The sequence below is a fragment of the Euprymna scolopes genome, chromosome 1, assembly GCF_053919585.1.
Source record: "Euprymna scolopes isolate OS-2025 chromosome 1, ASM5391958v1, whole genome shotgun sequence".
In the NCBI taxonomy this organism is placed as follows: Eukaryota; Metazoa; Mollusca; class Cephalopoda; order Sepiida; family Sepiolidae; genus Euprymna; species Euprymna scolopes.
The window spans coordinates 54,852,938-54,878,140 of record NC_136482.1 but is presented as its reverse complement, the minus strand read 5'-3'; the positions used below and the strand labels follow the sequence as shown (position 1 = coordinate 54,878,140).

Sequence of the window (25,203 nt, the reverse complement as noted above, 5' to 3'; positions counted from 1 at the left end):
TATTTTGCTAAGAGAACTATTTGATTTTTATTCGCAAAAATCAAAATGATAATATATCTTAGCCAAAAAACTACATTTACTTATACATAAATTATTTGCCTTGTTTTTTAAAAGTATGTCACTCACGTTGTATGTAAGTGATGAATTAATAATTGTCGTTTTAGAAATTTTTTGAGAAAGCTCTTGTTTTTGAGGAAGAATTTTGCTTATTGTGTTCATTCAATAGCGTCAGCAAGCGTCGTTTCTTTTAAAGAATATTTAGCAACTTATTTTCTGCAACTTAACCAGACAACGTCTTAATGTACAGGACTAGTATATTTGCACATTTTTATATCGATTCCTATTTGCTAATTGAGCATAATTTTATTTTTAGTTTGTCCAATTTACACCAGGAATTAAAGCTGGCACCAAACGAGGCTATCTACTCTCTCCTACAGTTTAACAGTTTTAGAGAGAATTGTGGCTGAAGTATTAGAAAATCAAAAAGAATACTCAGCATTGAAGGTAGAGTATTTCTAAATTTACGTTTAAGTCGACTATCTTGATGTACTTACAGGAACGAACACAAGATTCTCAGCTTAAAGATAAACAAAAGGAAATCATGGTATCATAAGCTACGTAGATCATGGTGGAATACGAAAAGCTGAAACATGTGACGAAAAGCTGAAACATGTCAAGTGCTTATGCTTCCTGTACCTTATGACAAATCTCAACTTCAAGATCTTGCAAGTATTACAGCAGTGATCTAACAACTGAGTGACAGAAACATCACACGCAGCCCAACTATTAGAATGATGCGCTCCCTCTTCTTCTCCTTATAATTATAAGCTTGTGGATTGTGACGACGTAGAATAATGCAACCTACAGAAAAAATATGGCTACATCCATATTTGTCATTTGCGACGTACTAGTTCTTTTTCCTGTGCTAATTCACTATGAAGTCGAATGTCTTACGTTTGTACATCGTAAGTTACGTCATTGGAATTCATATAATTTAATTTTTACACTTAATTTTTAACATGCAGGGTTTTTTTATGTTTTTTACAGAGTTTAATAAAACTTATCTTATTTACTTGATATTTATCTGTGATTTGCATGTATGCGTTTACTACTAAATTCTCTTAAAATATTTTGCAAAAACAATGAAATAAATACTTGAGAAATGAATATAACAAATTCAAATTTATAAAGTCACACTTTATTTTACAATATATAAAATTACAATAAATCAATATTTGCACATTCATTCATTCCTTTGGTCGTGTTGAAGAGGTCGAAGTTGTTAACAATGGGACGAAAATCTTCTGTAAAAGAGAGAAAATGGCAGAATTAATGAAAGGATTCGTAGCTAAAACATAATATATATAAAATAATTTAACGTATCAATATTTTATACACACTCAATTATATATGTATGAGTATATGCTTATGAACGTGTGTGTTTATGTACGTGCGTATGTTTTTGTGTGTTTCAAGGAACATTTAACTACTTTAAACAAACACGTTTGAAAATTTCGCTAATACAAAATAAGGAAATTTATATGTATGCGTAGCGATATTAATAGTGGTATAATAGCAAGTAATATCACTATAACTTAAATACAGACGTTGACATTTTATAGAATGTTTTGTTCTAAATAATTTTGAATATTTACCTTGTAGTACGTTAATTTTAAGCGTATTACATTTATATAAGAATAGTTAGTATATATCTCGTATTTGTACCATAGAAATATTAATATATACTCTTTATAACTTACCAATTTAATGTTGAAGAAAATCTATCAGGAAACGATGTTTAATAATAGCCATATCCAAATGCTCCTACTGGATGATGTAAAGCATGGCTGTAAGATGTAGCTGCTGGGTACCCGTAACCATAACCGGCAAGACCGAATCCACCATATCCAACTGGATGATGGGCTGTGCTTACAGAAGAAGCAGCAGGGTAGCCGTATGCACCAAGTCCATATCCACCATAGAGACCACCGTATGCGTAAGGAGCATGATGAGTTGTGTGGCTATAAGTTGCTGCCGGATAATGATATCCTGCACCGTAAAGTCCAAGACCCAATCCAGCATATCCACCGTAAGCTCCGAGACCATAGCCAGCATATCCACCGAAAGCTCCGAGACCATAGCCAGCATATCCACCGAAAGCTCCGAGACCATAGCCAGCATATCCACCGTAAGCTCCGAGGCCATAGCCAGCATATCCAACTGGGTGGTGAACTGTGCTTACCGTAGAAGCAGCAGCGGGGTAACCATATGCACCGAGACCATATCCACCATAAAGACCACCGTATGCGTATGGAGCATGATGAGCTGTGTGGCTAAAGGAAGTTGCAGCTGGATAATGATATCCTGCACCATATAAACCTAAGCCATAACCAGCATATCCGACTGGGTGATGGACAGTGCTTACAGAAGCAGCAGCAGCAGGGTAACCATAGGCACCAAGTCCGTATCCACCATAGAGACCACCATATGCGTAAGGAGCATGATGAGTTGTATGGCTATAAGTTGCTGCTGGATAATGATATCCTGCACCGTAAAGTCCAAGACCCAATCCAGCATATCCACCGTAAGCTCCGAGACCATATCCATATCCAGCATATCCAACTGGGTGATGGACTGTGCTTACAGTAGAAGCGGCAGCGGGGTAACCGTATGCGCCGAGTCCGTATCCACCATAGAGACCACCGTAAGCGTATGGGGCATGGTGAGCTGTGTGGCTATAGGTTGTAGCTGCTGGGTAATGATATCCTGCACCATAAAGTCCAAGACCTAATCCAGCATATCCACCGTAAGATCCGAGACCATATCCATATCCAGCATATCCAACTGGATATCTCCAACCACCGTAAAGGCCTCCATATCCGTATGGTGCGTGATGAGTTGTATGTTTATAGGTTGTGGCTGCCGCACCCAATAAACCTGTTAATAAAAATATTTATATTTCAAATGATATATATTTTAAGAGTAACTCTATCTAAAACAAAGTTTTTAGTTACAAAACTAATGAAAATAATTATTTGTTGCACATAGTAAATATTCCATCTATCTGCTCAGTACTCTGGTTAGTTTGTGAATCTAAACACATGGTTTTGCCCTATCTTTTTTCAACAGTAATCGAAATGTTCTTCCGTTCGTATGCGAGAGAAAATGTTCCTTATTTTCTTTTCGTTTTTCACATTAACAGATTAAATAAAATATAAATGCAATTGATATATAATTCTGAATGTAAAGTCAGTTTCCAACGTGTGTCCTTCTTAGAGGATTGAATAAATTTCAGATTTTCTTATGTTTTAGCTCAAGAAATATACATAAATAATGATTCTTTTGATAAATTCCAGCAGATAATGCATAATTTTAGGAGTAATGACATACGGGGTAACTAAATAAAACATATAACTGAATGTAAATGTCTCAATTATTTTGTTATTAGTGGTTCCATGGTTATGTGTTGAGTGAAAAAATTGGCTAATTCAAGAATCTCTTGTTTTCCCCGGCGTTCTTACTTCTGTTTTTATTTTTATGTTTTTGTATTTCTATTATAATAAATGTTTGATTATAAAAAAGAAAAGGACAAACGTTTTCTTCTTTGTTCATTGTGGTTTTAAGGCAATGCATACCTCTTTTTATTACTGTAAAACCCCAATGTTAATATCAAATATCCAATTGTGAATCTGAAATTGCAAATGAAATAACCGTATTTTTCATTTTCTCTTATGTAAAATTCTATGTGTGAAATTGTGAAATATTAGGATTCTTCACGTCTAGCCTGTTACTTAGTATAAACCGATATTGTAGTTCTAAAAGAATAAGAATTCTCAGACAATGACATACATTATTGTTTAAAAACAGTTTGCGAATAATCTGTAGACAAGTTGTAAGTTGTTTTGACATGCATTTAAAACTTCGAACATTGCATTAAGACACGAGTTAAAAGACGATAACTAAAAATATTGCGTTTAATGGAAGAATATTTTGTCATGAACTTAACGGCGATTTACATTTTACAGTATTCTTATCAGAAATAATGTCAAATGCAAAAGACATTTAAAGTTACTTGAAGTTAAAAGCAACTTAGATCATTCAATTAACCCGTGTTTCAGCATTCACTGAGAACAGTACTATATATATATATAGTAATGAGTAATTTAAATACATCCACGATCATTTATTTTGTCTAATTAGTACTTGTGTTCGGTGTGTCAACGTTAAATATATACATTCGCTGTCATTGTGTGCTATAAAAATTGGTTATATATATATTTATATATATATATATATATATATATATATATATATATATATATATATATATATATATATATGATGCATATATATAATAGTTGATATTTGAAGAAGTAAGAATCAAAATAAAGTGTGGGAAAAATGAATAATAATCTCGATGTGTCGCAAGTAAACAAGTGACTAATTTGAAGGTTTTTGTGCATTTCACAATTGATATATTTGTATTAGAATAACATTGGACACATACACAAAAATCACATTGCAAGTCAGTAGAATTTATGAAAATATTTTCATTTAAGCAGATAGATAAAACAGTGATGATGCTTACCTGGAAGAACGGCAGATGCGTAGTTGCTGAAAGCAATCACTGAAAGAAACAAACAAGTAGTATTAAAATATATCATGTCATTGCTTTATTTATTTTTATTTATTTTTACATAGTGTTCACCAGTTATCAATGCCCAAAGGCCACTAGAAAATAAGGGTTAAAGAGTGTACATTAGCCAATGAGGCAATATTATAGGCATCGTTAGTTGTGTTAATTTCGTAAATTGGATTATTAAGGGGAACGGCTCATTAATAACTTGTTTACGTTGGACTTGAAAACAATCATATTGTAATTAGCTGGAAAGCAGGCAAACGGAAGACAGTTCCACATGTGTTCAATTCTAAGAAAGAAGATTTGTGCACGGAATCTTTGTTTAGGTTTAGGCACAGATAAAGACTGTCGAAAATTATTGATAGTGTTTTCGTCTAGACGAGTGTTTCACGTGAAACTTTGACGAAGGGTGGGGTCTATAGATTGGAGCTCAAACGAGAACTTGCCATGAAAAAAACGATAAAGCAGAGACAAGCTCACAACGTCTCTTCTGTGAGAAAGAGGTTGCAAGGAAAAGGAAAAGAAGGCTATGAAATCCATTTTGAACTCTGTCAAAACAGAATAAGATTTTTCTAGCAGCTTCTGCCGAGATGAGGCTAGAATACTACATTGTTGGACGTACCTGGTTCTTATATACGTAGAGAATTGCATCAGCAGTGAGATATCTATTGGATATATAGAAAGGTTTCCGCCTTTTGTATGATTTGCCAGATTAATACTATACATAATTGTAGGAAAGTTTCGGCATTTACTCAAACAATTCAATACAAAATATACAAAACATAACAACAATAATAAAAATATCACTAATTATGATTATGGAGAGATTAAACTCGTCCAGTCAGAAGGTAATAAATTTCCAATAACATATTTGATAACTAATGTTGGCAGTGAGAGAGAACAACTGTTAGGAATAGTGGAGGACGACACAATTAAGAACATGGAAATGAAAAACCATATTTCAGTTGAGTACAACATAAAATTAAAGGTTATTCTGAAATCCTACCTCGGAATAAAATGCTAGAACAGTAGCTATCATTCTATATACTACTGGTATACTTGCTTGGAATGTTGATGAATAAAATTGTTTGAACAGAAAACAACTAAATTGTTTAATATGTATAGAGATTTTGCTAAGTAAGGGGAGGCAGATGGTTGTATGCATCTAGAGAAAGGGTGGTCGAATTTTATTTCGTGTTGAAAATGTGGAAAATATAAGAATATATAAGAAGCGTTTCTTACTAAATATATTTCTGGAAGTAATGATATTCTAATTCATGAAGTAAGAAGAAAAAATGACTAAGACCTGGGGATAAAAAGAATCACAGGTTGCAAGAGAGAGAAAGAGAGAGAGAGAGAGAAAGAATGAAAGAGAGAGAGAAATTATTTAGAACAAAATTATACCGTGTCTTCTTTAAGAATGTTGAATTTAGATATAATGACAGCTGAATTTGGTTGATTAAAGGTAGTTTAAAACATCTACTTGTAAAAAAAAATATTTACTGAGAGTGAAAAAAACAAAAATCAAAATATGTGATTCATACGGCATAAGGACAGGATTCAGAAGCGATTCTACTCTCCCTAAACAGTTTGTGCGAGTCAAACCCCTCCGAAGAAAACAAAAGCCGTAATACGAGATTGAACAATCGGGTATAGTTGACCATATCTGGAGGGAAAAAGGAAACCATCTACTATTATGGGACGAAGTAAATTTATAGACAGAAAAGAACAGTGGAGAGCAAGACGACTACTAAAACAGCAAATATACTGGACGAAAATCCCTTGCTAAGCAGACCTAACTGGAATTTAACACGATACAGGAAACCTAAACCTGCTTAGCAACAAAATCACACCCCTTCATTGTTCAGGTCCCTAAATCCCAGAAAGCTGTCTACTCTAATAATTTCTTCCCTCGAACAGCCAGACTTTTGATTTCTCTTCCTGTTACCGGCTTCCCTTGATATGCAGAATGTGTTAAATGTAACGCAAATCAACATCTTGTTTATCTTTACTAGTCATGATTCCAAATAGAAGCCCGTTGCGTCAAAGTAGCAACATGTCTTATTAGGGTCAACGTGAGTAAAAATAGAAAAAGTTAATTATAAATATTAGATAATATATACAGTGATAAGTAAACTTTAGCAATAATAATAATTATATATATATGCATATATATATATATATATACATTTATATGCAGAAATATATAGAGTAAAATATAGTAATAATAATTAGTAATAAATAGTGATATTTACAACTAGAAATAAAATAAGGGTAAGGCTCTTAATATTCATACTAGCACTGTCCGCAATGATCCGCGGCGCATTCAATTCGGATGACCAACACTACAATTGCGAATTACTTAGAACCTCCACAAGTGCATTTATGCCATTAACGTAAAAAAATGTTCGTTCTGATTGCCATGAATTTGCTGAGCTAAGCGTGTCCGGTTGTCGCAAATAACCCACTTTTCATCGCAAGTCACAACCCGGTCAAGAAACGTATTATTCTTGTTGCGTAAAAGAACGGGAAATTATACTTTGCAATGTCGTTCTTTTGGTTGTCGTTCAAATGATGAGACTCCCATTTATCAAATCTTTTGTCTTTCTAATCTAAGAAAAATGGTTGAAAATCGCTGCATACGCTACGTCTAATTAAGAAGCAAGTTTTCGAGCAGATTGGCTTTGACTTAGGCTCTTAATTGATTGTTATCAACCACCAATGTGGCCAACCACCACACTCATTATTTTCCAGACTCTTGTTGCCGCGAGGAAATTTCTTAAATCACCATTGTGTTGTGCGTTCAGTAATGGTTCATAGGCCAAATTCTTCGTTTATATCGCGAGCTGTTTAAGCAGCTTTTCTGCCTAACTTAAAGTGAAATAAGAAAATTGTGCAAATTTGCTTTTTTTCTATTTCGTATTTACCGTTCTGAAAAGAATACATAATTGTTTTAAGACAGTTGTAATTTAAACAATAAGACAGAGCGAATATCACATTCGCCAATCGTATATAAATTAGAGGTATTTTAATGGAAACTTATTTGAAAGGACATCATTTGAATTTTTTTTTTTAATCTGCAAAAACTCTTTTCTGAACCTAATAATGATTGTAACAACATTTTTTTCATATAAAAGTTGGATTCTGATTCTATTTTTAGGATATCACAAAAATGTACGGCATTTGAAGATGAGTTACGTCATTATGTAGCAGACTTGATATGGTAATTTCTTACAATAAATTGTTTTGTTTTTTTGCATTTACTTGCAGTACTTGGTTCATTTAACCGCAGTTCATATAATTTACATGTATTTTAATCCTATATATGTATTGGCAACCTGAGTAAGCTGAAATACGTTAGCTTCAACCCTCGAAAAAGTATAAACAAATATTTTGAAGTGGAGGCAAGAAAATAACCGTTACGTAATGTACTGCTTATTACGTTTGAATGGAAAATTATTTTTTCCACCGAATAACATATTCACTCCTTCGTGTATTAAAAATCAGAATTCATGTCTGTAACGATAGTAAAAAGAGAAAACACGTTAAAAATCCAGTATGAATTGTTTCAGCTAACCATAAAAGCTAATAGACTACTTTAAAATTACACACTATTATTTACACACTAAGAAATGCAGCGCGCAGTACCATTAACAGTATGTATTGAGCACAATACGTTTGCACGTACACACATATATAAATGTTTATATATATATATATATATATATATATATATATATATATACGTGTGTGTTTGTGTGTGTGTTTTGTGTGTGCTTATATATATATATATATATATATATATATATATATAATGTTTAACCCGCCACTTTCGATTATATCACTGTAAACATTCTAAGAAAATGAAGACGCCTATCATCTAAAAATGTGGACATATATCAGTATATTTTGTTCGACACGCATGTTTTCGTTCTTTCTTTCATAATATTCTTGTCTATTTTTCCATGTATTACAATGTAATAAATATGCAATCTTTAACGTATATTTTTCTACGTGTACATAAATCTTTGATATCTTATCAAAGCTACAATACACGCTATCGAATCATGAAGCCATGATACTCAACATGTAAACATCATGCAAATACTTTTTAAATTTAAAAAAACTGAAAAAGTTGCTTATTTAATTTTTTAGACCCTTTTAGTTATTAATGTTTTTTTCATGAATGTGTTCAAGCAGAATGTGGAAAACAATTACTTTAATGTTACAAATGCCTATACTATGATCAACTTCTGTCAAAGCAACAATACCTCAGGTATGATAAGGAACTACACACGGACCATTTGCATAATGACACAATTGTTTTATGCTTACCATCTCCGAGAACAATTTGCTCTAACTAGATAAATTTCAACAATCCCTCATAAGCAATTACAGTTTGTTGTGTTCTGGTTTGTCAGAAACAGAAGATGTCTTTGATGTCTATACCATGAATAATCTTGGAATAAAATAAAACCCGAGTACTCTGTAAATCTTGATTCCGTCATTATTAGCTTTACGATATAATATAAAGAGTTCAGACGTGAAACGTGATATACACTATTTTTTAAATAACGAACTATCCTGACAAAAGTTGGAATTCATCTGTTAATATACCCTAAATTTATCATTTCCATAATATGATACAAACAACCTTCTACTATGTTTTCAAATAAAATACTATTTTAATCAAAGTTAACATTGTGTTTATTCGCCTTTTTTTGTTTGATGTCTTAATTTAAACAAATTGTATTTATCGAGTTTCGCATTCGAACTTTTATCCAGTAAGTTAAATAATATTCAAGATACTGGATAAGGATCTCAAACTATCTTTCATTTTCAATCGTTTAGTAGATGTCCACGAACGTCACGACGCTAAATCTATTCTTACATAATAAGGACCACAATGTGTGCTTTAAACACATGTGTATATTGGTTGAGCGGTAACTCCGCTCAACTGGAAAGACCAAATAAGGTTAGTAATTACTCCCTCCTGTATTCTTTAAAAAATCCTCTAAGAACTTTTTAAGTTGAATTACCCGTCAAGTTTCCAATTTCCCAGTAGATTCGTCAGTGTATGGACACTTTCAAGTAATAAGATAGCATAGCACACCGGGTTATTTTCTTCGACATCATGCACTCACCCAAACAGTTTTGCAAAAAGATGCTAGTTATATTTCCCCCTAAGCTTTGCTGAAAGCTTGGAGATGAACTCCAATGTAAAGAAGTATTGTCCTCTGAATACAATTTGTCCATTTTTAAGAAAAGAAATGATGAGAGAGTTGATTGAAGACGAATACCATATAGTGAATAACTAACTCCGTATACTTATTTTTACGCTTTTTGCTGGAAAAAATGCAATAGTTGTTCTAAAACTTTTGGTGTTTTTTCATTTTTCATTTTTCATTTCATATGTTGGCTTTAATAAAGCTTAAGCAATGTAAAACTTAGTCAGAGAACATGGACGAAATACGACTTCTATTATAACATCTACTACGACTACTACCAAAATGATATGAAGTATATTATTAGAAACTGGTATAATTGATGAATATTTTATCAATATTTCAAAAATTCTCTATAGCAGACAACTAATAAGAATTACTCGTTTTACCGTAAGAAAGAAACAAAACACTTTCAAATTTCATTTCACTGTTTCCAAGTCTACTCATTATTCTTTCAACGTTTAACACACACGAATTACTTAATTAATTCTTGACATATTTGTATGATTGTAATCCAAATCAATGAAATATATTAATAATTTGTTACTTACCTGCTAAAAGTGTGATGGTTTTTGCTGCCATGTTTTTCTTGATTAGATTCTGTAAAATAGAAATAAAAAAAAAATTATTTTTAACATTTATGTTGTAAATGTAAAAAATGCATTTTGTTGAACTTTACAAAAAAAAAAAAAAAACAAATTTACGACAAATTCATTTTTTAATTCGAGATGAAGATAATATATCGCAAGCCCAGTAGCAAACCATTAACGATTATTAAGATTTTCAGTTGTTTTTATATCTTATTGGAACAAAAAAAAAATAAAACAATAAGAATTGCAAATAAAAAGAATAAATAAAAACTCATGTATTTTAACATTGTGATAGGCTGAACATTCAAACTACTTTATGAACTGGTACAATACTATGCTTACACATAAGGAATTGAAATTGGATCTATGAAATTGATATTTTATCAATCGGTACACATTGTTTAGATTTTATCTCAAAACGGTCTTTTGGATTTTCTTGAAAAAGATACAATAATAAAAGCATTGATTGAGATTGTCGGACTTACTTCCTCATCTTGGTTGTTATCGTCACAACGTTCTGGCCGTTTTGCCATCCGGCCTTCATCAGGTGTTTTGTATCGAACTGGGGAACCGTTTGTTAGGAGTCTCGAACCCAAGCCTTTATTATTATTACGGGGGATACCGTGTTCGGACTCCAGCTAGGCTCTGGGACATAGTTGCTGATTCTCTGTTTTGAATGTTACTTTTCACTGCCTTCGTTCAGGATTGAACTCAGCACCTTTGGGTAACTGTGGACTTTGATACAACGTCTAGGACCACTCGGCCATATGTCACTAGGTAATATTCTGTTAAATATTGTAATGTTGTTTTCACCAATTAATATTCCGGCTTATTAAAAGGCTGACAATAAATATTATTATAATATATGTTAATTAATTCGATGATAACAATCTGTACTCATATTTAGCTTAGTTAAAAGGTATACAATGCTCTATTACAAGGACATCTCAGAAAATACCCAACGACGACTGGGGTCTGCAAGATTTCATTAAATGATCGAAAAAGATATCTAAGATTTTATTATGATAATAAATATTATCAGTTCCTAATTTCATGAAAATTACTAAAAACGTTCACGTTAAATAAGAATGTTTATCGTTTGATATAAATTACTAGGGCTATGAAAAGAGATTATACTTTTCATTAATTTTACTCTCGAGTATATATATCAGTTACTATCTTATATGTTTTCAGATAGAGTGATGTGGTTCTCAATTGAATAATCGTGCCTAACTGTGTCAGATATATACTCGAGAGTAAAAACAACGAAAAGAATATTCTCTTGATCAGTCAGATTCGTGGAAGCTATAATCGTTTATGTATTTCACATCATATTTATACGGTTGTAAATGTAATCACAAGATTATGTCAGATATCCAGCTCTACAGCGATTATGGATTCCATACAACATATCGATTAGGCTCTTGTTATAACTTCACAATATCTCTCAGAAATGCATCTTCGGATGCATTTATAGGCACCAAACAATCGATTTAAATTCTGAATTGGTCTAGTAATTAACAGTTTAATTACTATAAATATTTTTTAAAAAAAATTTACAACTAAAAGATAATTGAAAAAAGACTCACCGGAAATGGATAGTCACACAGATGGTTGAAAAACCAGGGACTACGAAGAGAAGTCGAGCGATCTGGCTTTTATAGCCAAGAACTCGAAAACCTCCGGAAAAACTGCTTTCAAAAAAATCTTTTGATGATACAGATTATAAACCAAAATAACTACAGGTCGTGAGAAAGAGTTTGTTTATGTTTATTTAATTCTTTATTCGAAATTGTTTTCTTAATTGACAAACACAACCCACTGCATTTAAATAAAGTTAACAGTTTGTTCTCATGCTACTGATTTCATTGACTTCATTTAAATAAAATGTTAATGGTTTCAAATAATACATGTAACCGTAATGTGCATTAATTAACAGGCAGAGTAAATTATATTTGCAAACTGATTGTTTTCTGAAATCTCGTCTGGGAATATCAATTGCGGTTTTACCAACTGGATAGAAATGAAAAGAATACAAAGTATTGTTCGCCGTACTGGTTTTGTGAGATTGGACAAAAATAGAGGGTCAAAAGGCTTATCAATACGTGACAAAAAAAACGGATCAAAGAAACGGGCGATAAACATACTAAAGCGTTTTCAACTTTTGCATTCTTGTATAGTTCCTTACAAAGGTAAACATGGATAAAATATGAACAAAGATAAGACCACTAAATAAATGACGATATCAAACAATAGTAGATAAGAAAAAGACACGATAATATTTTCAGAATCGATTAAGGGATAATATAAATATTTTGTAGATACTGCATTCAAAATTTGGAAAAAGAATATAAGATTTGGTTTGAATCCAGTAAATCTACAAGTATAAATATATATATATATATATATATATATATATATATATATATATATATATATATATGTATATATAGTTTGACTGTTTAATCTCTTAAATGCTAATCCACTGAAATTTCTTAAAAGAGGAAGTATACAGTATGCTTATTATATAAATATTATTAATTAAATATCTAACAAATAATATTATTATGATAAGCATAATATAATAAATATGCACACATACAGACACACACACATATACATATATATATATATATATATATATATATATATATATATATATATATTACTATGAGTGTAATTATTCAGAATCATAAATCTGAAAAATCGGAACGTTTGTGATATCGGATTCGAGATCGGAACTATATACAATTTCAGTCAACTTTGCGAACTAGAAACGATTAATTTAATATATATTTTATATTGAAACTTACATTTCTATTGATAATAAAGTAACAAATATTGGGTTCATGCACATAGATTCGAAAAAGTTGTCAAAAACAAATATATAACAAATAAATATTATCAAAGACAGAATAAGTTGCTTTTATACCTAACTGGATAAATTTTTAGTGTTTTTATTTAATGTAAAATGTTTGATTGGTTCGAAAAATATGCAGTGTTATCGATATATTTTAACAAGATAAATATTAGCGAGGTCGCTTTTGAATTCGTTAAGTTTGGGAAATAAGTCCAAACTAAAAAGGTATACAAAATACCATTAGAAAATCACTCAATATATGTAATCTTGACATAGGCTGATTTACATTCGGTGGGTTTCTTACATCATTTTGTATATTTTTTCGAACATTTTCGAATATATATATATATATTTATAAATTACTATATATATGTATATATATATATATATATATATATACACACACACATATATATATAGTAATTTATAAAATATATATGGCGATTAAGCTACACTGAATATTCGGCGTTTCATCCACTCTAGGATTCGTCAGGCTTAACGAATCCTAGAGTGGATGAAACGCCGAATATTCAGTGTAGCTTAATCGCCATATATATTTTATAAATTACTAACTAGCTCTACCTACGTATTGAGCATTTTTGAAGTAAATACTTAAAGTTTACGCATAAATCTATACTTTCGTATATTAATTTTATGTGAGTAAATGAAGTAGTTATACCTAGCTCCTAAAACAGTCGAGCACTCTCAAAAGACTTTATTTCACCACATTAGTAAAAACAAACCCTAAATACTTGTTGAGTTTTAAATACTAGTAATGCTTCCCCGTAGTAAATTAAGAAGAAAAACTATGATGGGAGATGGGAGTGGAAGATTATGGGGTCTAATGGGAAGGAAAAATACTCGTCTAATCATTTATAGTTTGCCCTTTTCATTTTTCCTCTTAATTTTCATATTTTTTCTTTTCTCCCTTGCGTCTCTTAACCTCTTCGCTGATGTGTGTGGGAATAATAGTGGCGGGGCGGCGTTATACAACAGGGCAACGTATGTAGGACATTTTCTAACCACATTAAAATCTTTTAGTAAAATTAAAAACATTTTTATAACTGAATAATCACGATTTAACATGAAACCTCTATTAGCATAGATATGTCACCTCCACATTCTCCTACTGCTTGAACCTATACACACTAGTATGTTCAAGATTAAGAGCAGCCATCAAACACGCATAGGAATACCTTTCTTTCTGGTCTTCAATTACCTCTACCTCGACCACAACCCCACTTTTCCCCATTATTAAATCTGCACAACTTATGGGTCTTATTTACATACAACCAAATCTTATTTTTCACATATAAGTAAATCTCCTGATATTATCTCCCTGGGACGAAGAAAACCTGATATTTTCATAGCAAACTTTGCCTCTCTATAAGCTGTATTGGCTGAAGAGGTCTTTAGTTTCTGGTAACTATCTGACCGAAGCAAACCAATGAAAGTGTAGCAACATATTAATGCAAATGTAAAAACAAATAAAAAGTATACCCTACCTTACTTCGTTATTGAGCACTCTTGTATTAACCTTGTTAAACTTACTTAACTTCCGAAAAGTTATATAGATTATATACATATATATATATATATAAATATATATATATATATATTCTTATAGAGCCGATTCTCTATTCTTTATCCTATTGTTATACACACACACACACAATATATATATATATATATATATGTGTGTGTGTGTGTGTGTGTGTGTGTGTGTGTGTGTGTGTGTGTGTGTGTGTGTGTGTTAATCGTGAAACCCTGCACTGAAGATTCCCGAAAGGATGAAACACTACTATCTGTAGGTATTTAATTATTATAGTAAAAAAAATAATTATGATAGCCCTTTAAGAAACTCGTTTCTTATCGTCGAGCACTTTCAGTTGAATTAAGTCGGTCAATTTAGCTCTTATGCATAGATCATCGTATAACGATTAGATCACTGTCTGACTGACGTAAAGAACATCTAGAGTTAAAATGTTTAAATTCAACGTTATTTCACGCAGTTAATGGTAGCCGAATGGATAGGTCTTTGATAATCAAGCCAGTGATGGCTTGTGTTGCCGAGTTCGAATCTGTCGACTGGTGTATATCGTGACACCCTGCCTTGAAGATTCCCGAAGGGATGAAACACTATTGTCTGTAGTTGTTTAATTATTATAGTAAAAAAAATAATTTTATATATATATATATATATATATATATATTGTATAATATATACAGGAATTTACATCGGTAGTCGGTACCAACGGTTTCAAGCCCGGTAGTTGAGGACTGCTCTTAATGTCCGCCTCAGGCTCTCTTCAGCCGACTCTCATGATGAGATGAGAGTCGGCTGAAGAGAGCCTGAGGTGGACATTAAGAGCAGTCCTCAACTACCGGGCTTGAAACCGTTGGTACCGACTACCGATGTAAATTCCTGTATATATTATACAAAAAATATATTGCTCTTATTTCGAGAAAGGATTTTTCCCTAATAATAGAGCACTGTATGGGATTTCTTTTTCTACAAAAAGTACAAGTATATATATATATATATATATATATATATATATATATATATATATATATATATATATATATATATATACATAACAACAGACAACCTCGCGTTACTCGGACGTCAAATACGCTTAAATATAATACTATAATTTATGTATATTCCGTTTTTATAGTTAATTTTCTATTGATTATTATATTAAACCCAATATATAGTAGTGATTTCCAAAGTTAAATGGCATGACTTGGATATCATCAGCTAGACTCGAAATTAAAATATTTAGATTTCTAACCATCTCTAGTGTTTATCTTATTGTTACCAAGATATATTTTTGATTAAGTTTAAAAAATATGAATTGCGTGCCATCAGGAAGTATCGAGACCAAAACATTTAGCGCTCTATCCCAAAGCGTTACCGTTTGAGCTAACAACATATCGATCAAAATATTTAAAATATAACTGACGTCAACGTGTAAATATATATTTGCGCATGCCTTGTAATAACATCCTTTAGGTTGCATCTATTTTTACCGGCTGAAAAACAAATAGAATTTGTTCAGCGGATTCACATCTCATATACACAAAGTTTCAAGTCTCTACTAAACATTGACAAAGTAATTTGATAGAAATGTTCTGCACACAGACTTGCAGACAGAGACATACACAGGTAAGAGTCCTATATATATATATATATATATATAAAAAATATATTTTAGTCATCGACATACAGACCTGTTTCGTTGTTTCACAACTCATCAGTGCCGCTAGACTAACACCTCTCCCAAGCCGAGGATCGAACCTAGAACCGTCGTATATATATACGTGTGTGTGTGTGTGTGTATATATTCTATGCATAAATGTGACGTCATGTACGTATGTGCGGAGCAGTTTGTACCAAACTTTTTACATTTTTTTGTTTACAGATGAAAAACTTTATATATAGTAACCGTAATTGTAACCGTTGAAACGAATTCTATTTGTCTTTTCGCCAGTAAAAAAACTTTAGATGGTTACAGAATTAAAATAAAATTGAAATTGACACGCCAAAGTTTATATATAATTTGTATCCTCTACAAATGCGTAAATATACATTTATACGTTTATCTGCGTTAATTTAAAAAGAAAAATATCACATGGAATTCAATAAGTACGAGCTCAATGTTTTGGTTTCAATTTTAGCTGATGGCACACAAGTAATATTTTATTTTAGAAAAATTTCGTATTTATTGTAATATCAACTACCGATATGCATGTGTCCTTAGCCCAGATGGTAGTGTATATGGTTTCAAATCTAAATATTTTAATTTCGATTCTAGCTGATTACATCCAAGTCATATTATTTAACTTTTGAAATCACTAATATATAGTTTGTTTAATATAATAATTGACAGAAAATAAACTATAAAAACGAAATATACATTAATTATAATATTATATTTAAGCGTATTTTACGTCCGAGTAACACAAGGTAGTTTGTTGTTATATATATATATATATATATATATATATATATATATATATATACATATGATCTTGTCCGTGTGTGTGCGGAATGGTCTCCAAGTTAGTTTATTATTTTTTGGTCTACAGACTCTAAAGTAAATGTATACAGGATAGAAGCTGTGAAACAAATTCGAGTTGGCTTTTAGCTTGTAAAAAATCTCCTACTAAGTTGAATTTGGCACGCATAAGGCGACTTAACGTGTATTTTCTATGCATGCACAAATAAACATTTATAACTTTAACTAGACCACCCGTGACCCATTTGGTCAATGTGTTATATTAGCTATGGAATTAATGTATAAGCGTGACACTTGTGACGTAAAGAAAATAGTTTTTCTGACATAAGAGAAACATTTCTATGAAAGTATATTAAAATTGAAAAAGAATATAGATTGATAACTATGAGTCGTTCTGTTTATAGTTGTTTATTTTTGACAAAAAAAAAACAAACAAACTTACAGCCATTGAATTATAAGTGGTTTGCCCTACTTATAGGTAAATTTGCACTGAACAGATACCATAATACTTAAAGTTAAATTCAGATTTTGATATCTTTTAATTTAAACGCGAAAAGAGAACAGTTGGGATGCTGAGTACATACATAGTAAAACAGTACGTTTTATTGTCGCGTTGATTTTTTATTTGTAACGCAAATTAAAAACAACATATTTTCAGGGTTATTTATTCATGTTGGTAGTGTAGAAGAAAATCTATGAATGTTTCTAAGAAAGGTGTATTAAAATATGACGAATAAATTAAAAAAAAGAAGTTGGTGGGTAAATTGTCGTTGTAAAATTCTCTTATGTTTGTCAACGGGTTAAAGTAGATTTATTTGTAAGAAAATTGCGTTAAAATAACTTAAACGTAATACGGAAATGAACGATGTAAAAAAAAGCAGAAAGTATTAACAATTGTTTATTTTGATAAAATAAACGCGAAAAAAGCAAACATTGGGACGCTTAAAACTTATACAGTAAGACAGTACATTTTATCGTCGCGTTGATTATTTAGTATCATATATATCGTATATATGAAACAGGTCGATCATTATACGAATTATTTTTAATCACGTTTTGTGTTTGCTTCCCATATTTTGAAGTTTTTTATTCAATAAATTTAAGATATTCGCTTTTCTAAGGACGTCTGTTTGTTCGAACGAAACAGGCTCAGCGATTTGTGTTTATTTGTTTACATTGTTATGGGTTTATGTTTATGTACGCATGCGCAACCAGAAGTTGTAAACCGAATATTGGGTTACAACGCCCGTTATAAGGTCATTTGAGTTTTATAATTATATAGATTACATAAATCTTTAGTTTTGATATGCATAGTGGATTATCTCAGATGGTAACAAAAACGCTTAAGAGCTCCAGGTTTTGGTTCTGATTTTAGATTATGACAGCTAGGCTATTTTTCTTTTAATTTCGAAATCATAACTATAATAGGCACAATATTATAATGAGGAAATGTACATAAATTTAAATAATATATGTAATCGTATTTTATAACAAGGTATTGCGACACAGACTATTATAGTATATATATTACACACATATATATATATTACATATATATATGTGTGTGTGTGTGTGTGTGTGTATAAAAAGCATTGTGTGAGTTCGCTCTCTACGGACTCGTAAACGGCTTGGCCGATTTTATTATATATCACACAGAATTACTTGATGTGTCGGGGAGTGTTCCTACGAAGGTTTTGTATTGGAATACGCCGGATAAGTGTCAAAAACTGATGATCAAATAAATCCAATTGAAGAATGAAATCTGATATTCACTGAACAACCTAACATCATAATCGCAATTAGGAAGTATTACCACCGCACAAGAAGAAAAGCCCAACCTCTCAATTCAACTGCATATGTGTCTGTGTCTTCGAAATGAATGCTTTTTTTTTAAAGTTCAATTAAACCATGGAACTTGGCCTTTCTACAATTTTCTTATATATGGGTTGTGGAATTTCATTCACTAGCAAAAGACCTAGCTGACTTACATATATACTATTAAACATTAATTTTAATTAATTCCCTATTAGTTGCTTCGGTTTTCTAAGGGGATAATCATCTTTAGTTAACTATTATGTGTAATTATATTCATGCAGATATTCTACATGATTTATACTTGCGTAATATGTACTAGCATTTCAGCCCGGTATTGCCAGGGTGTTCGGATGTGTATGTTGAGCAAAACTGAAAGTGTCTGTCTTTGTGTCTGCCTGTGTGCATTTCTCTACACAACAGCTTTGTCATTTTTCAGTCTACAGACTCAAAATGTGATATAAAAGGTATGGAGATTCGGGAAAATCTTTGTAATCCTTTTTCGGCCAGAAATTCTGCTGTTAATAGGTCAAAGTTTAACGATTTGACTATGTGAACTCTACCAAGCTCCTCCGCAAATTTTGGGTCTAAACACTTGTAATTTTAGATATAGGTTTCTTGGACATGAATCTAACTTAATAACTTGATTTGAGCCCAAAACAATAAATTTTAAGGGGTCATAATAGGGGTCAAATTTTTAAAAGAATTGACCTCTGCGGTATCTACGAAATTATTCAGACAATTTCTCTACGAAATTACTCAGACAATTTCTAAACATTTGAAATTTTACATAAAGGGTATTCAGAGATAGGACAAGATTTTTAATCGGTTTGCGTCGAAAATTTGAGCTACCGATATATAAATGTATGTATGTATGTTTGCATGTCAGCCTAAAACTTTCAACAGAGGCGACGGATTTTCACAAGATCAGTATCGTTTTTAAGCTCGACCTTTCGACGACAAATATCGAAAAATTGGCTAAAAACATTAATTTCTTCACCTTCAACTGGGCATTTTCTACAGGGAGCGGTCGCTTTTTTCGCCGATATTGTCGAAAATCATGCCCTCTTTTCGATTGTCTAGCCTTAATTTAAACCTACGTCGCCTCCGGTTTGGAGGTGGTCGAACAGCAAAGATGTCACGATTTTCTCCGTCCTTTTCCTGCTTTGCGGTACGGATTCGAGCCTGCCTTCTAGTACCACTTTCCACTTTTCTTTTGCTCAAAATACACCTCCAAAGACAGAGGCAACACCGGGCACCCATGATAATATATATATATATATATATATATATATATATATATATATATATATATATATATATATATATATATATATATATATATGACATTGACTGTCTGTTTATCTCTGAGAAATGCTCTTTAGCAAATTTCTCTTTCAATTTTTGGTTTGTTTACAGACTTATCACTTGATATATATGAGATTTGAATTTGAAATTTATGTTAATATTGGTTCGTTTTTAACTATTTCTTGTCAGTCTTACGATAGCTCAGGCAGCAATGACTAGGACTGGTACGCTGTATGTTTTGATTTCAATGCTAGCTGATGGCAGCAGAGTAATACATTTGATTTACTTTTGAAAACACTGCTATACATTGGTTATAGTATAATAATCAATATAGTACTGAATCTTTATTCATAATGCACACGAAATCTGCATAAATCCAAATATCATATTTAGGCGTATTTAGAGACCGAGCTATGTTGAGCAGCTTGTTATTATATTACAAAAGTGAGTTTTGTTTTCTGTGGAACTGGTTATGTTATTCGGTCAGTTTTTTTTTATTACTTTTCATCCCAAAACACATTGGCACTTTGGTATAGGGGGCTACTATCAGAGGCAACACCTACTAGGGTACTATGTAGGCATTTGGGCCGCAAGATGTCGGTTCACGTTTCACATGAACTTCTGCACGTCAGTACAGTTGGGGAAGCAGGGACCTGGAATAGAATTCCAAAGTCTAGCGGTTCTGGGGAAGAAACTACTGGAGTAGAAAGATCTTTTACATCTAGGGATCTCTACAGTGTGGGGTGGGATTTAGCAGCCTATCGGGTTTTTCGAGTGTGTTTACGTTGTGGGGGCACAAGTGCTTGGAGTTCGTCAGAGCATTCACCATTAAAATACTTGTAGAACAGGCAGAGAGATGCAACATTTCGTCGATGGGACAGAGGATGAAGCTTAGATGCCAGTTCAGGGCGTATCAGATTGGCGACTCTCTTTTTAACCCTGTCAAGGAGAGAGAGACTAGTAGCAGATGCACCAGCCCAAATATGACAGCAATACTCAATACATGGGCGAATGGTGGCCTTATAGAGGTACAGGATACTTTCGGGTGTTAGTAGTTTTCTAGAGAAGAGAGATCCCACCTTCCTTCGGGCGGCCCTGGAAATGCCTTCAATGTAATTGTTCCAACTCATGTTTCTTGTGAATGTTAGGCCAAGGAGTTTGAAAGATTACTCTCAGATTAAGAATCGTTGGCCATTGCTATAGGTGGTTGAAAAGGTTTCTTGTAATTATTGAATGAAACTAGTTTAGTCTTGGCAGCATTAAACGTGACCATCCATTTTTGTCTCCATTCCACTACAAATTGGAGGGCATCCTCTAGTGTTTCTGCCATTTCTTTAGATATCTGTTCATTTATTTTCCTGGCATGCCTGTTATAGAGTGTGGTGTCATCAGCATATATACCCATCTCAGAGGCAATTTTGTCAGGGAGGTCATTTATGAATATCAGGAGCAGTAGAGGTCAAAGGATAGACCCCTGGGGCACTCCCGCATTTATATCATATTGTTTATATGTACGACCGTCGAGGACAACCTGGATTTTTCTCTTATCTAAGAAGGATTTAATTATGTTAAGTATTCTATCAGTGATACCGTAAAATCTAATTTTCCTGAGGAGACCCTCATGCTATACCCTATCAAAAACCTTAGATATATCTAGAGCTACCGCTCTGCCCTCCCCCGCTTTATCCAATGAATGGTATATGCGTTCAGAGATTACAGTTAGGATGTCTGCTATGGAACGTGCTTATCTAAATCCATATTGTTGGTCAGTCAGAAGTTTAGCATCTGTAAGGTGATGGACTAGAGCATGGTTAATTAAGGTCTCAAATATTTTGGCAAAAAGTGGGAGGATGCTAATGGAGCGATAATTTGGCGGATCAGTTCTTTCGCCAGAATTCTTGAATACTGGTACCACAGAAGCAGTTCTCCAACAGCCAGGAAATCAAGATTCATTGAGGTATTTGTTGTAGAGTTTGGAGAGAACTGGAGCTACTTCAGCTGAGCACTTTTTTAATAGCACAGCTGGGACGAGATCGGGTCCAAATGCTTTTAAAGTGTCAAGGTTTTTATGATAGTATGCACCTGAGCAGATGTGATTTTCAGATCGTCTAGCGTGGCGTCTGTCCGCATAGGAAATTCAGGTAGAGAGTGGTTGGAGGGTCCGATGTGGAGTTTGAGGCAAACCGACTGGCAAGCATGTTAGCCTTGTCGGTTGCTTAGCAAACAACCTCGTAATTAACGTTTGTGGGGGAATTGTTGATTGCCCATTATTTACTACACTGTTGTAGATTTTTCAGAAATCACGAGTTCCTAGTTTTTGTGCTTCGATGCGCTTTTTAGTGGTTTCCGTAAATAATCTCTTAGCTGTCACTATTTCTTTCTTAACGTTACTTCTAGCTTCTATGTACTTCTGTCTGTTTGAATTGGACTTATGTCGGTTAAATCTGCGGTATGCATGCTGCCGTTGAGCAATGGCAGTTGCGCAAGTCGAAGTAAACCATTGGGGAGAGCGGGGCTTGCTATAAAATTTCCGCATGGGAACATGCGCTTCGATTGCAGTTTTGAACCATTCAGTGGTCTCATTTGCGCACTGTTCAGCAGGAAGAGAAAAATATTTCCCCATGGGGTATCTCTGATAAGATTTCTGGTGGCTTCCCAGTCAGCCTTTTTATAATATCTCGTTGTTTTTAGCACTGGCTCTTCAGTTTTGGCTCTGGAGTTTAGGGCGATTTCAACCATTATCACTGCATGATCAGCGTTCCCAAGTGGGCATTCGTTATACAATCATCGGGAACTGTGGTCAAAAACAGATCTAGAAGTGATGCATGTTGTTCTTCCTGGCCAGGAAAACGGGTTGGAAACGTAACCATTTGTGATAGGGAGTGAGATATAGAGAAGCCATGGGTTGTGCTGCCCGCTGCATCTGTGTTAGTAGAGAATCTAAGCCAGTTTTTGTGGTGGACATTAAAGTCACCAAATATATGTACTTGTGCGCTAGTGTCAAGAGAGAGTGCTGCGTCTATGCTGTCAGAGACTTTGTTTATTATGGTGCAGTCATGGGTCGAGGGAGAGCGGTAGAGAAAGTAAAAGTAGCTAATGTTGTGTTGCAAGTTTAGTCTAAAGCACATAAAGGCTTGATAATCCGATTCTAGGTTTGTTTCTCTAGTCAATAGAAGGGTATTACGAATGTAAACTCCAAGTCCGTGCATGTGTCTGTCAGAGTTCTTACGGCAGAGTGGGAGATACCCAGGCATGTTAAAGTGGTTAGAGGGGATAGAGGAGCGTAAGTTAGTCTCACTTAGTGCTAAGATATCCGGGGTATTTGTTAGGAGAAATGTCTCGACATCAGCTAAATTAGTTCTAAGCCCACAGATATTTGTGAATGCAAGCCTCAAGGGAGGAGGCAAGTTGAATTTGTTTGACCCTAAGCCTGGTTTAAGCTTATTTTTAGATTGTACTGTCGTCATATTTTTTAAAGAGTTTCAGTTTAGGTAAGGGGGAGCTGAACAAGAGGTTATGCAGAGCATTAGACATTCATCAAAAAAATACCATCAGCTGACATTTCTTCAATTACGATTGTGGCCTCAGGAAAGCCCACCGGCTATGAGCGCAGAGTCCCTTTCCATGCGCGAAATGGCACTACAAACATCCCGATATTGTACAACTGTTGATGGAGCAGCCGCTCTAATCGCTACCAAAGAGTTAGGGCTCCTGTACTACGAGTCGGAAACAGCAGCCAGGAACTGTCAATCCGATATCATCAACCCATCAGAGGAAGGTCAACCAAATCTAATTGCTCAGGCAGATATGGTACTCAAGTTCTTAGTGTCATTTGGACGCTGGCCGAAGGGATCCATACCTCGAAGATGTAACTGTAGCTCAGTAAAAAAAAAGTCAATCAAATCTAACCCTCTTTTTTCGTGTGTGCTCATATCATTCTATTTAGTTTTATTTTTATTTCTCAGGAACATCTTAACCATTCTTAATTCACTTATTTTAAAACAATTTCCTCACTATTTTTTTCTTTTTTTTTAATATGTCACATCGAGGTAGTAGTGAGGGAATCCCTATATATTAGCTTATTTAGATGACAGAAGAACTTTTAAACCTCAACTCTCTATCCATGCATTGGAATTATACGTATTTACTCTCATTGCAATAGATTATTTTAAAAATGAACTCGACCGCTTGAAATATAAAAACCCGAATCTTTAACCATATGTCGCTTAAAATGCTTCGTAGTCGATAAAAGAGAAAGATGCACGGACTTTCTAGCTGGTAAATATTACAGCCACGAAACTGTCTTGATTTCAGGGCTTGATAAATGATATATGAAGTATTCGGATCTGTATAACAAAATCGATTTGGACTTTAGAAACTAAAATATGTGCTACGGAATCAACATTTAAAATTAGAACGAGTCAAACGTAGTTTGACAGAAATATGTATGCTCTATGCATGCGCAAATTGTTTTTTTGCGTTAATTTGACAATTTTTGGTACGCACGTGTGTTTACCACAGATGATAGCGAATACCGTTTTAATTCTCGCTGATTGCACCCAAGTTATTTATATATATATATATATATATATATATATATATATATATATATATATATATATGCAACCTATAAAGTCATGAAAAAATATACATTCTAAACATTTAATTCAGAAATTTAAATTTATATTTTTATAAAATGAGGCAATTATACTTCATCAAAATCATAAGACCAGGGGTATAAATT

At 33.0% G+C, this 25,203-nt stretch overlaps 2 protein-coding genes across 2 annotated transcripts in view; one reads left to right on the top strand and one right to left on the bottom strand.

Annotated features, from left to right (window-relative positions):
* Positions 1-25,203, top strand: part of LOC145280266 (uncharacterized) — a 132,427-nt gene that overhangs the window by 59,545 nt on the left and 47,679 nt on the right. The window lies entirely within an intron of this gene.
* Positions 1,177-12,130, bottom strand: LOC145297143 (uncharacterized). Its single transcript, XM_080143324.1, has 5 exons — positions 12,044-12,130; positions 10,416-10,464; positions 4,589-4,627; positions 1,761-2,937; positions 1,177-1,304 (listed from the first exon to the last, which is right to left on the bottom strand). The coding sequence occupies exons 2-4, from the start codon at positions 10,444-10,446 to the stop codon at positions 1,799-1,801; spliced, it is 1,209 nt and encodes a 402-aa protein (XP_079999450.1). The 5' UTR covers positions 10,447-10,464; positions 12,044-12,130; the 3' UTR covers positions 1,177-1,304; positions 1,761-1,798.

Excerpts from the sequence above, each read along its gene's own strand:
- LOC145297143 (XM_080143324.1), bottom strand. The coding sequence starts at position 10,446 with ATGGCAGCAAAAACCATCACACTTTTAGCAG. Across the intron at positions 4,628-10,415 it reads AACCATCACACTTTTAGCAG|TGATTGCTTTCAGCAACTAC; the intron begins GTAAGTAACAAA and ends TGTTTCTTTCAG. Across the intron at positions 2,938-4,588 it reads CGCATCTGCCGTTCTTCCAG|GTTTATTGGGTGCGGCAGCC; the intron begins GTAAGCATCATC and ends TTTTATTAACAG.